The following is a 13,765-nucleotide window of genomic DNA, read 5'->3' on the forward strand; positions in this document are numbered from 1 at the left end:
TGGTATGACAAATTGAGATCAGCCTTTTAAAAGCCATCTTATATCCATCAATAGAGGAAATTGTTAAAAAATAAATGGTATTTATATCTTGGATATTAAGGCGAGCGAGTAAACAAAGATATTCTCGTATTTATAAAAAAATAAATGCAATAAACTTTATTCTGTAAAGAAAAGGTCATTGACGCACTAGACTTATTTATCAATCAGCTCCATAGACTCACTTACAGAAGTCGATAAAAGGAAAATAAAAGTGGCATTTTAATTATGGCAGTAGCATGGGTATAAAAGACAAGGGACGTAAAGAAAGGACACACCGTAAGCCTTGATGGTGGTTTAATGTCTATCAAAACCGTGTCTAGTCCCGTTCATTGTTGGATAGGCCGCAGGATTGGTGCGCAGCTTTGTGTTCATGTGGCATTGGCTTCTTCAGACATTAGAGAAGGCCTATGGATAAAGGTAGTCACGCAAAGATGGCCAGTAGATAAAGGTAGTCACGCAAAGATGGCCAGTGGATAAAGGTAGTCACGCTAAGATGGCCAGTGGATACAGCTAGATACATTAAGATGGCCAATAGATAAAGGTAGTCACGCTAAGATGGCCAGTAGATAAAGGTAGTCACGCTAAGATGGCCAGTGGATAAAGGTAGTCACGCTAAGATGGCCAGTGGATAAAGGTAGTCACGCTAAGATGGCCAGTGGATACAGCTAGATACATTAAGATGGCCAGTAGATAAAGGTAGTCACGCTAAGATGGCCAGTGGATAAAGGTAGTCACGCTAAGATGGCCAGTGGATACAGCTAGACACCTTAGATATGGCCAATAGATAAAGGTAGTTACGCAAAGATGGCCAATAGATGCAGCAAGACACAAGGTGGCCTATGGATAAAGCTAGTCAAGCAAAGACGGCCAGTAGATATCATCTAGCCAACAAAGATGACCAGTAAATACATCTAGCCAACAAAGATGGTCAATAGATAAAGCGAGTCACGTTAAGATGGCCATTATATCAAACTATACAGCTAACCCAACAAAGGTGGTCAATAGATAAAACTTTATGTCTTCGGACACCGTGAAAACAGCTGGGGACCGGACAAAGATTATGTATAAGGTTGAGCTCCACCAGGAGTAAAGAGGACAAAGTCAAGTAAGTCAAGATATAGCTTTTTATTTGGCTACATTAAAATGTGCCACGACTGCTGTTAAGAACGATACATAACATTGAAGCTGGTGGTGTAGTAACACACTGGCACCCTATCAATGTGCCCCGCCCCCATGTTTCACGGCCACGCCTCCCCGCCTAGTTACGCCCAAACTCGAGATTCCCAACACCACACAATGACTACATCTCGACATGAATATGCCCCGCCCCCATGTTTCACGGCCACGCCTCCCCGCCTAGTTACGCCCAAACTTGAGATTCCCAACACCACACAATGACTACAAAAAACCACCTCGACATGAACGTGCCCCGCCCCCATGTTTCACGGCCACGCCTACCCACCTAGTTACGCCCAAACTCGAGATTCCCAACACCACACAATGACTACAAAAAACCATCTCGACACGATATAGGAGTGCGATATAAAACATCATAGATGAGAGTTATTAAGTGGTTTGATGGAATGTGCTCCACGGTCACCACGACATACACACAACCGCACGATAAATCTTTTCCTATCTGGCCACGACCTAGACGATGGCTTCTACGTGAGCTAGTTTTTTCAGGGCGGACCCCGCACGTCCATTAGGTGACCCAGGTTAATGAATGTCCGAAGATTTATCATTATTTAGCCTCGTTTTCGACAATGTTAGCAGAGGAAGCAACTAAAAATAAAACTGACGTAAACGGAAATAAAAACGGTTTACGAATTCAAATGTTTCTCTTGTTAAAAAAAAAAAAAAAAAAAAAAAAGAAAGGCTAATATTTTCAAAAAATTTCTCCCTATCTCATACATTATATTGAAAGCTACAACTAAAGCCATGTAATTATTTTTACGTGATGAAGTATTTAGAGACTTAATTTAATTCAAAATTAAAAAAAAAAAAAAAAAAATAACCGACACTAAACTGTGGAGAATAATGGAGATTTGCGAAGATAGCGTGTGGATGGATGCAAGAAGTCTATTCACTACCGATATCTACAACTATAAGTACAGTATCTGGGTGTGGGGACTAAAGCACTATACCATGCCGATATCTACAGATATAAGTACAGTATCTGGGTGTGGGGACTAAAGCACTATACCATGCCGATATCTACAGATATAAGTACAGTATCTGTGGGGACTAAAGCACTATACCGTGCCGATATCTACAGATATAAGTACAGTATATGGGTGTGGGGACTAAAGCACTATACCGTGCTAAAATCTACAGCTATAAGTACAGTATCTGCGTGTGATCACCGAAAATTGATATAGTGCCAATATCTACAGCTATAAGTACAGTATTTGTGTGCAGCTACTAAAAACGATACCATGCTGAAATGTACAGGTATAAATACAAATATTTTGTATAAGCACGTGTTTATGTGATGTAGGCCCTATATAGCCTACAGAAACATGCACATACCATATAACACGAAGGAAAGAGAAGGGGGGATATCTATCTCATAGCGTGTGTTAAACGAGGAAAGATGGCGGTTCCTATTAATGTTATATACATGTGAACGGTTCCCTAACCATTCACCCACACCCTCCACTCAACGAGAAGCGAAATCCATTTTAACGAAGTTTACTATAAAATTGCCCTTTATAAAGACAATTGATTTAAGTAAACATTGGACTTTGACGAGATAACATTCGATCTACTGAGGTACTAGGCCAGTTAAGTGTTGTTATAAAACGAGGTCTTGGCAAATACGACTACCCAAATAATCAAAGTGAAATGAGCTAAAGCAACACTTATTGAAAGGAAGAAACAAATTCAGAAAAACTAGCACCAAGCGAAAGATATTTCTTCAAGAGGTTGTTCAACACTCACCCAGTGCTTCAGCCAAGGCCACAAAAGACAGGAAATTCTCGCCTTTCTAAAATTGTTTCCATGTACTATCAAATTTTGGGAAGTGATCCTTTCTAGCCTTGTTAAATTAAAAAAAAATCGAATTTAAAAAAAAAGAGTTTCTTCCCTTCGACGCTGTACTTTCCATTTCTGAGATAATCGTCAAGTTGAATTACCCCCCCTTTATTTTCTCTAAACGTTTGTTTAGTAGTCGAGTTTCATCTTCAGAAAACGACTATCCACCGGGGAATTTTTTCCCCACGTGCGACCCAGGGCGTGGATAACATCAATTATGGATTAGATAAACTAGCTGCTCTACAGCTCGCCTCCAATTAGGCAACCCATCCCACGCGGAGCACTTCACTAATTAATCACTGGCTGTCTTTGATACCACTTTTTCAGGTAACACAAGAACGGTAACTACGATAAAAAAATAGAACTAGACTCCCCGAAACGCTGATTCCCAACGATGTTGATTAATGTCTAGAGAGAAAGACTTTGAACATTTTATGACTAGTTACCGAGTTCATAAAAAAAATCATACAAAAAAAATCCTAAGATCTAACAATATTATTTCTGCTTAAAATAGAGTTGTTAATGACATAATTGTAGATAAAAACATGCAAATGTTTGTTTAAAAGAAGATTTTAAAAAGATAATTACATTGGTAATGACCTGTATATTTTTCCTGCAAGTATCTCAGCTTTATTTTTCTAAAATCTAAGAAGCCTCGACAAAACCTCTCGAGCGAGGGGGCGTCGGTTCACGGGGGAGTTAATATTTTGATACACCCAAATAACGGGGATAATTAACCAAATTGGCAAGCTTCACTGCAGGTGAGAAAGTCATAAAAATCTGGCCACAAAGCCTTTTGTTCAATTTTTTTTTACCAGAAAGTTGGTCAGTAGCTTAGTTGTTTTTTGTGCTAAATTTAAGTATCCGGTAACATTTTTTTTCAGTGACTTTCATTGATCTCCAGGCACATGAGATAGATTCCACTTCAATGACAACTAAGCAAAGTTTGTACGGTATATTTTCTGCCTCACTTAAATGTATGTTCAGAAACTGGCTATACACTACATAAACCAGGCAAAAACCAGTTAAAACAAGCTAAAGTGAAACCGATTGGTGGAGACGTTTCTACAATTTACACTCCAGAATGGTAGGTAAAAGAGTGTGTGTGGGGGTAGGGCTAAGTATGCTCTAGTTGAAACCCTTTAGTTGTATAGCCGTTTAAAGCTTTATAACTTAACTTAATGAAGCGATCGATTATTTAAAATACAGAAGCACATTTTTTTACTGTACCAATTAAATTCAGGCAAAACCGTACATGGTAAAAACAAATTGTGTCCGTAACTGTGTTAGATTTTAAAGGTGTCTAAAACTTCTAAAAGTTGCCTAATACTTCTAAAATTTGTCTAATACTTCTAAAAGTTTTCTAATACTTCTAAAAGTTGTTTAATACTTCTAAAGTTGTCTAATACTTCTAAAGTTGTCTAATACTTCTAAACGTGTCTAATACTTCTAAAATTTGTCTAATACTTCTAAATTTGTCTAATTCTTCTAAAAGTTGTCTAATACTTCTAAAGTTGTCTAATACTTCTAAAGTTGTCTAATACTTCTAAACTTGTCTAATACTTCTAAAATCGTTTAATACGTTTATGATTGTCTAATATTTCTAAAATTGTTTAATACTTCTAAAATTGTTTAATACTTAAGTTGTAGAAAACCTCAAAATTTGTAGAAATTTTCTAAAGGTGTCGATTATCTTAGACCCGCAAAGGCAGGCATAACAGCTGTTATTTTGGGAGTCCGTTAAGAAAGGGGGGGGGGGGGCTTCTAACCCCCTTAACAACTAACCGACGCTACTGTCCTAGACTACTTTTGGCGTTTTAGACCTGAACATTTTCCCATCACAAACAACAGTTCCATAATATGAATAGACTTTTGAATTTCGAAATATTCATAGTGTTGGCCTAACGACGCAGGATTATATTACTAAAATAGTTTCTCAATTTCCAGCAATTATCCCAAAAGCCTCGAACAATTAATTATTTAACATTAAACCTAGCCATAGCCAGTAACAGAGCCGCAACTTCCACACCCATTTAAAGATAACATCTCATTTTTTCATCTTTCGCGGAAGCTCTATACCCTCAGAAAGGAAGTCAAAATAAATGAACATTAACCAGCCCACATAGAATCCCCCCCCCAGCCGCCTGTACTGCTTCTTTCAACCCTCACGTTCCTCAGCTCTCACTAAAACGGGCGCACGGCACGCGCGCTAAAGAGGAGCTGAGCTTAAGTTTCCAGCGAACGTGTGGGCCACAGGCGTCATCAGAGGGCGGTCAGCGGGCAGGGGACCGCCGTGGAAAAACAACCAAACACGAATCTGGATTTCTTTGATCCCAGATGAAGAGAGCGGTGTAAGATCCGTTCAGTCAATTACCGAAAACATGATTTAAAAATCCGTTTATTGTTTTTGGAACTTCAAAAGAGATTCAAAAACGAATATATATATATAGAGCGGTTCACAGAAAAATGTGCAAACGGAGAACTGCGCAACCGAAAACTCCGCAAATAGAAAAATGCGCAAATAAAAACTAATTAAACCAATATACTTAAAATTTGTCATATTTTATGGAAATATTTTTATTAAGCTACAATGTACATATGGTCATTCTTTGCTTAATAAAAAGCCCTAGCGCATTTTTTTTTGTGCGCAGTTTTTCGTGGCGCAATTTTTCATTGCGCATCTTTTCGGTCACAATATAGCGCTCCATCAGAATCAGATGGTTATAACTCCGTTTTTCTTTTTTTTTCACAATGCATTTTATCGTTAATCCACGTACATAATATGGTGAAAAAATTGCTAGATCTCTTATTTTTATTTGACAATAATTTAATTTTAAAATGTCACCAGTTTCTTAATAAAGAAATGTTAATTAAAAACAACATTTTCAACCCTAATAAACACATTTTGAAAAATGGAACAGTCCGGTTCTGTGGGATATATATATATATATATATATATATATATATATATATATATATATATATATATATATATATATATATATATATATATATATATATATATATATATATATACAATCGTTAGTATTTTGAGCCCCCTAGCTGATGTCCTTCTATATCGAATTTTCTCGATTATTTTGTACATTCTACTGCAGACGTAGAAATGCCCGCAAGGACAGAAAAGTGAAGGCTTTTCTGCCAAGGACAAGATTATCTTGTAATCCTAAACAACGTGATTAGAATAAAAAAAATTATGGGATGTCAAGAGCAGAGACTGCGGGGTGAATAATCTCCTCACGTAGTTGGACTACAAAGGGTCTGGGATTAGGGATAGAAACGAGGGAGCTAACGCCAGACATGACAGTGTTGTTATACTGCCAAGATTGCGCACGGAGATTGCGCGCCGTGTTTAGAATGGTGTGGTAACCAAAATGGTGCGGCTGTTCACTTCTAGTGCTAAAACTTGTTTATCTTGTTCAAGCCATGAGTCTTTTCAAAATATTGATCAGATCGAAAGAGAAAAAAATTATAAAATTCAAAGCATACACTAAAGCGAGATATAATTATGGTCGGACTTATATTGTCAGCTGCGAGAAACATTCTTCAATTGTGGGGCCTGGGGTTGGGATATTGGCGCTATCCCTGTCAACTGGTCAGGACTGGGATAGGGGGGGGGGGGGGGTACCAGGGTTGGAAAGGAGAGACTTGTTAGATTACATTTCTAAATATATAATTTTAGATACACACTGAGTTGTATTATTAATCGAGTGTTACAAACACGCACACAGTCATACACACACTCGCACGCACGTACGCACATCCGCACATCCACACACACACACACACACACACACATACACACACACACACACACATATATATATATATATATATATGTGTGTGTGTGTGTGTGTGTGTGTGTATGCGCGTGCAACCTCAAATGCTTGACACATGCATGTTCATATATCCACCTACAAACAGATGTCAACAATGAGCCGAGTGACATTTTACACATGCAAAACATGTCATTCATTGAACAAGGCACATGTTATTCCTTCGTACATGTCATTCATTGAACAAGGCACATGTTATTCCTTCGTACATGTCATTCATTGAACAAGGCACATGCTATTCCTTTGTACATGTCATTCATTGAACAAGGCACATGTTATTCCTTCGTACATGTCATTCATTGAACAAGGCACATGCTATTCCTTTGTACATATCATTCATTAACCAGGATATTTGGCATGCCTTAATAAATTAACGACATTCACTGGTCCAGCTAATTGTTTCATGAAATCATAAACAAGTTAGACAGCATGCTCATACACATCTGGTCTTGAAAACTAATTAAAAATTAATTAAACAACAACTGTCATCTTGGTCTTTCTTAGATACATTATTTTTTCCCATTTAAATTAAATCAACCGCATTTTTTAATCATAGTGTTAACATCTTAAAAATATCCCGTTTTTGTCAGTATTTTGTCCTCTAGCGTCGCACAAGCAGATTGTACTTTTGTTTCAGTTTTTAAAAAAATCCAACTTTTAAACAATTCAACACGAGATGTTCAAAGTAAGGACATTTTCCCCAATAAACAAATGGTCGAGTAATTTGTAAATCAGTTACAGACATTTTTTTAACAATGTTACTGCTTGATTTGTGTCTTAGTTTTAAAATGATGCAAATTTAGATTCTGTAAAATATGTACAGTGTACTCAATTTAGTTAATGTTATCTAATATTACTGTTGAGTTACAATAAATTATTAACACACAAATGCAGTTCAAGCGAAAGGTAACGGCAATATGTCCGGGCCAAACAATTAATTTTTTTTTGAGTAATATTTTAAATGTGTTCATTTTCTAAATAGGGCCTATACTATAAATATGCACTAAATAATGAGATAAGTTTTACTGAAATTAGCTAACAAGAAAATAACAAGTTTGAGAAATGTTAAGTCAAACTTGCTAGATTAGTAACAGTCATGTTATTTTTTGGCTAGAGAACAAAAGGGAGACAACAGCACACAAAAGTAACAATAGAAGGAAAATATAACCCGTACCTGGTTTGGCTATTGGTGGTCCTAGAATTCAAACAAAAAGAATTTATAAAAATGTGAATAGAATACTGGCATGAAGAGTTTAGTGAATACGAATAAAAAAATAGAGGAAAAAAATATGGAGATTAAATTTTAGAGACTGAATAATCTGAATAAGAGTTAAAAAAAAAACCCACATTTTTTTTTATCAATGTTAAAATGATTAGGTTAAAAAGATCATGCCATCTTAAATATTTTAAAAGAAAGTTATTACACAAAACACAGAAATAACGAGAAAAATATTAATACGATTATAATCCATTTAATAAAAAAAATATTCAATATTGATCAAAGGTTAATGTTTTATATTACATTTCATAAATGTAATTAAAAAGCTTTAAAAACATTGATTATGTGATATGATAACTCTACAAAAATATGTGGGACAGGTCCCTGCGACTGCTGATAACAGAGATAGAGAGAGAGATTTAGGATGGAGGTCTGGGCTGTATCTCGGCACTGTGAAAACTACAAGGCATGGTGCGGTTTGGTGCGGTTGGTGCGCACCAAGCAGGGGACAAAAGTATTGAATGTCAAATGCAAGTCTGCTTATGAGGGACAGAGCGTATAATTTATTCTTAATACCAAAGCTAATTCTCAACAATATGAGTCGGAACTAATCAAATCTTCAGTGGCCACTGGTGATTATTAATCATGGGCCCGACGCTAGCCCACTTTGTTTAAATGCAAAGCCGGACAAATCATTCATCCACCGGAAATGACCTGTGACTGAGGCTTTGATGAAAACGAGGCCGTGCCCGCGAAGTTTCTGGGGTGGGGGGCAACTGCAAACAGCCGTGGGCCGATAATGAAACCCCCTAATGGTCTATGAGTTCCGGTATGTGGCATGTCAGAAGGTGGGGCTGGCTGCGGATGGAACGCGTCGAATGCGCTTCTATTTAGTATGTAAATGCACGTAATTAGGAAACGGGTAATGGAGGGTCAATGTGCCGTTGGCTTTATGATATTAACTATGGCCTGAGTCATGCTGTGGAGCCGCAGTTGTTCTGATCTTTTAAATGTGTTGCAGTGTGTTACGTAATATGGAGGATATACGAGGATGTTAAATGTACAGCAACAATCGTATGATATTAACAATACGAAGATTGTAATGTGTAATAATACATCGTGTAATATTGACGGTATACGTTAACTGTGTAGCAATAATGTCATTCGTTTATTCGTATAGCAATATATCTTGTAATAGTAATATTGACGGTATACGTTTTTTGTATAGCAATATACCATGTAATATAGACAATATACGGGGTTTTAAAAATTGAACATGCACATTTTACGACATTAAAACTATTACTTCGTCTGTTATCCTTAATAAATAGATGTAAGCTAGTGATAACTTAACTCTAGGCCTAATCTTAATCTAAATCTTGACCTTGCCCATAGCCCTGATCCAAATTAATCTTTACCTTTTAAAAAAAAATAATTTAAAATTAATGAATAGAAATATAAACCTTTATTTTCTCTGACACAGCGGTATCTCATATAATCTAAACTGTTGGTAAAAGACGAGCCAGGACATTGTGTTTTAGAGGTTGGTGGGAGTCTCTATCTCTGTACACAGCAGCGCCGGGCGTGCGTGAGTACAGGTGAACAACCACGGACACGCGTCACGTGACGGTACTCACCTACGTGGAGCGTGACGTAACGTTTGATGATGAACTTGGATGTGACCTGGCACTCGTAGGTCCCAGCGTTCCTCGGCGCCACGTGCTTGATGACCAGGTTCCACTGGGTCACGTGGTTTGAGTTCCTGACGGAAGAAACAAATAAAACATTCACTGCGCATGACCATTGACCTAAATTATGAAACGGGTTGGTTTTTATTGGAAATCTGATGTATGTACTAAAAGATTAATAAAATATAGTTGTACTTCCTAGTCGATATATGTTTTGCTTTTAACTAATTTTAAATACGAAACAAACATTCAAATCGAGTCCCCTTTCATTGGTGTTTGTTCCGTTTACATTATTTTAAAAAATGGCGTTGAGTTTTTAATTACCTAGCTGCGAATTAGTAGTGTAAAAAATGAAATGAAGTAAAGAGTACATCACTAGCTATGGCAAGTAACTGGTTGAAATTGGGGGACAGAAAAGGTATAATGCTGACCAAGCCATCAGAGAAAAAGGTGAACTCTACCTCACCTACTTCATGAATCGCCTGAAAGCGGACTGTTACACAGCAGGTTTTACCACTCCCCTCTCCATAATGCCAATTCCACCCCATATTCCCTACTTCAACTCTCCATTTTCTACTTCAAATCATCATCCCCCACAACATTGTATATTTACCCCCCCCCAATCTATTCCCTACTTCCACTCCCCATTCCCCCACCACATTGTATATCCCCCCCCCGCCCGTTACCTACTTGGAATGATCAATGGACAGGTTGATGTCCTCTGTCCACAGCGTTGCCCCAATGGTCAAGATAGTTCTGTTTTCTGCATCGTAGATCCGGGCCCAAGACACCTGGGGAAGAGAGGACAATCAGGACAAACATTAGCCGGGCGGTCGTAGGTCAGGACAAACATTAGCCGGGCGGTCGTAGGTCAGGACAAACATTAGCCAGACGGTCGTAGGTCAGGACAAACATTAGCCAGACGGTCGTAGGTCAGGACAAACATTAGCCAGACGGTCGTAGGTCAGGACAAACATTAGCCAGACGGTCGTAGGACAAACATTAGCCAGATGGTCGTAGGTCAGGACAAACATTAGCCAGACGGTCGTAGGTCAGTACAAACATTAGCCAGACGGTCGTAGGTCAGTACAAACATTAGCCAGAATGTCGTAGGTCAGTACAAACATTAGCCAGACGGTCGTAGGTCAGGACAAACATTAGCCAGACGGTCGTAGGTCAGGACAAACATTAGCCAGACGGTCGTAGGACAAACATTAGCCAGATGGTCGTAGGTCAGGACAAACATTAGCCAGACGGTCGTAGGTCAGTACAAACATTAGCCAGACGGTCGTAGGTCAGTACAAACATTAGCCAGAATGTCGTAGGTCAGTACAAACATTAGCCAGACGGTCGTAGGTCAGTACAAACATTAGCCAGAATGTCGTAGATATATACAAACAAAATCAGTTTCCAAATGTTAAAAATGCAGGAAATCAATGAGTTTTAGAATATTTAGGAGTAGAGATTATTGATTTTTATTATACAAAGTTGGTGCAGGAACGAAAATGTTAACAATTTAGAAAAAAAATCATGACGTTTTAACACAACAAAAACAAACATTTAGAATAAGTATTTTTAACAATAAAGGAAAACATTAAAAATTTTAACAAAACATGAAGTAATTATTTTTATAAATGTTAATAATTATCAACATATCCAAAAACGATTGAGTTTTTCAGGTAACGATGAGTAGAAATCTCCTGCTATATGAGTCAAGAAAAGACAACTGGAGAATGTGCCAAATTTGACACCGCCGTCTGCTAAATGACCGTAAGAAAATCCCCCATCTTTAAACCACGGTCCAGTAAACTGACCAAGAGGTCGGTGACCTCTGATCGCCGACATACCATGACCTAGATTCGTCTAAGAAACGATCGTTACTTTATGACGCCCCCCCCCCTCTAACATCGGACGTCCAGTGAGCCACTGTGGTCACGTGGCCTGGAACCCTGACGTGTTAGATCACGTGATGTGTTTATATTAGATCGGCCTGATAGCCGTCATAAACAGCCCCCAATCGGCCCTCAGGGGAAATAAACGGTCACAATGTTGTGTTTTTGGTTTATAATGTAGCGCCCCCATCTCCACCCCATACAGTTAATACATAGCTCCAGTATAAGGTTTCTTCCAGGAATCTCTTTGAGATAAGTGGGGCTGCCCCCTGGGCAATTTCGTTGGGCAAAATAGAAAAAAAATATTAAATTCAAGAAAAAAACTTAACCATTATCCAAAACTCCGGAAGTTTCAAATCCCCCCCCCCTAAAGTTTGAAGTTTCGCCCCCCCCCCTGAAGTTTAAAGTGTCCCCTGGCGCCAGGGAAAAAATGTCTGAAAGAACCCTTTTTTAGAGCTTGCGAAAGATCTGTATTTGAACTTTAGTTAAAATTAAAAAATGAACATTTCATTAAAAAAAGTAAAACAAGATATCTGTACAAGATCCATCCGTACAAATACGTGAAGTCATTTATAAACAATTACTAACTAACCCAATGAATCCCCCCACCCCCCACAGAAAGATTAATGTGCCCCCATTTAGCAAAAAAATGTCTGAAAGTAACCCCCTGATTAGTTTTTCTTTACAGACCCATTGGATGAGTAGGTCAAGGCCATGCTTACCACTCTACTTACCACTTACTCAAGCGTTTGTTACCTAACGACTCCTGCTTTAAGAGGTTGTGTCACCAAGTTCTCACTGTGAAGACTGGTTTACCGGTTACATTTTTGTTTAAACTATCTAAAAACTGTGGGAAACTGTTAACCTCATTTTGTTAACTTTCCCAGTCCCCATACTAAGATACCGGACGTCAGTAGAGCTATAATTAGCACTGACATCATCCCCTGTGGGAAATCCCGATGGTTTTCTGGGCGACCGCTCGTCCCAGCACCACAAGACACTACCATTTTTTTTGTACTAAGACATGCGCCATACTGGGCTTGTTCAAGGTCCCTGGCACTCAATCAGACTTTCAGTACAGCAGTCAGTCAGACTTTCAGTGCTCAAGTACCTCAGAAAATCAGACTTTCAGTGCCCAAGTACCGCAGTCAATCATTAGTGATAGAAATTTTTGTGGCGTAAATGAGGGTATTAGTGATAGAAATTGTTTGGTGTAAATGAAAGCATTAGTGATACTGTTGGATACACAGGAAGCTACAACTCACTGACTGCAAATACAAGCAGTTAGTAGTCATGGGTGAAACAGGCCAATGCTGTGTGGGGTGGAGTAGAGTGTTGGGAGGCGTGGGGTGGAGTGGAAAGTTGGGTGGAGTGTGGTGTAGTGTAGTGTAGGGAGGAGTGTGGTAGAGTGGAAAGAAGGGAGGGGGTAGATTAGAGTAATTGGAGGCGTGTGGTAGAGTGGGGGTGTATTGAGGAGTGAAGTAGAGTTTTGGGTGGCGTGGGCCGGGGCTTGGCAGAGTGTACAGGAGCGTGTAATAAAATGGAGTGTAAGATGCGTGGTGCAGGCTTTAATGGAGTGTATGGATGCGTTTAATACAGTGGAATGTAGGGAAGCGCTTAATACAGTGGAATGTAGGGAAGCGTTTAACCGACTTTTAGCCAGTGGCTGAAACTGATAGTCTGGAACCCAGTCAGCCTGGAGATTTATCATTTCACAGTTGGTCACGCTTCAAGGACTTCAGCAGTCACGCTCGAAGAAGCCGGGCGGAATGAATGGCGCTACCCTAACAGATGAGGCCATTATTGGGTAGCTGATGGTGTACTGAGCCAACCAGGTCAGGTGGTGCGATTTTAACACGGAGTTGTTGGCAGGTAAGTACGTTTTGTGGGCATTGTAGTGGGGTACGTTGTTGTGTCAGGTACTGTGGTACGGTATTGTGTATGGTACCGCGGTACAGTGCTGTGCAATATGTCTGCAATATATGACAGAATGTATGCAATATATGACAGAGTGTCTGCAGTATATGACAGAATGTC

At 38.8% G+C, this 13,765-nt stretch overlaps 1 protein-coding gene across 5 annotated transcripts in view; it reads right to left on the reverse strand.

Annotated features, from left to right (window-relative positions):
* Positions 1–13,765, reverse strand: part of LOC131953760 (uncharacterized) — a 178,355-nt gene that overhangs the window by 19,354 nt on the left and 145,236 nt on the right. For 4 of the 5 annotated variants that reach the window (XM_059317115.1, XM_059317114.1, XM_059317116.1 and 1 more), the window contains exons 5-7: positions 10,527–10,627; positions 9,786–9,910; positions 8,104–8,124 (exon numbers count right to left, since the gene is read on the reverse strand). In XM_059317115.1, the coding sequence (XP_059173098.1) occupies positions 8,104–8,124; positions 9,786–9,910; positions 10,527–10,627 (247 nt within the window). The remainder of the gene's footprint in view (positions 1–8,103; positions 8,125–9,785; positions 9,911–10,526; positions 10,628–13,765) is intronic. The other variant, XM_059317117.1, reaches the window with a different exon arrangement.

The sequence above is a fragment of the Physella acuta genome, unplaced genomic scaffold (genome assembly GCF_028476545.2).
Source record: "Physella acuta isolate Inbredline_101_S28 unplaced genomic scaffold, ASM2847654v3 ptg000948l, whole genome shotgun sequence".
NCBI classification, from domain to species: Eukaryota; Metazoa; Mollusca; class Gastropoda; family Physidae; genus Physella; species Physella acuta.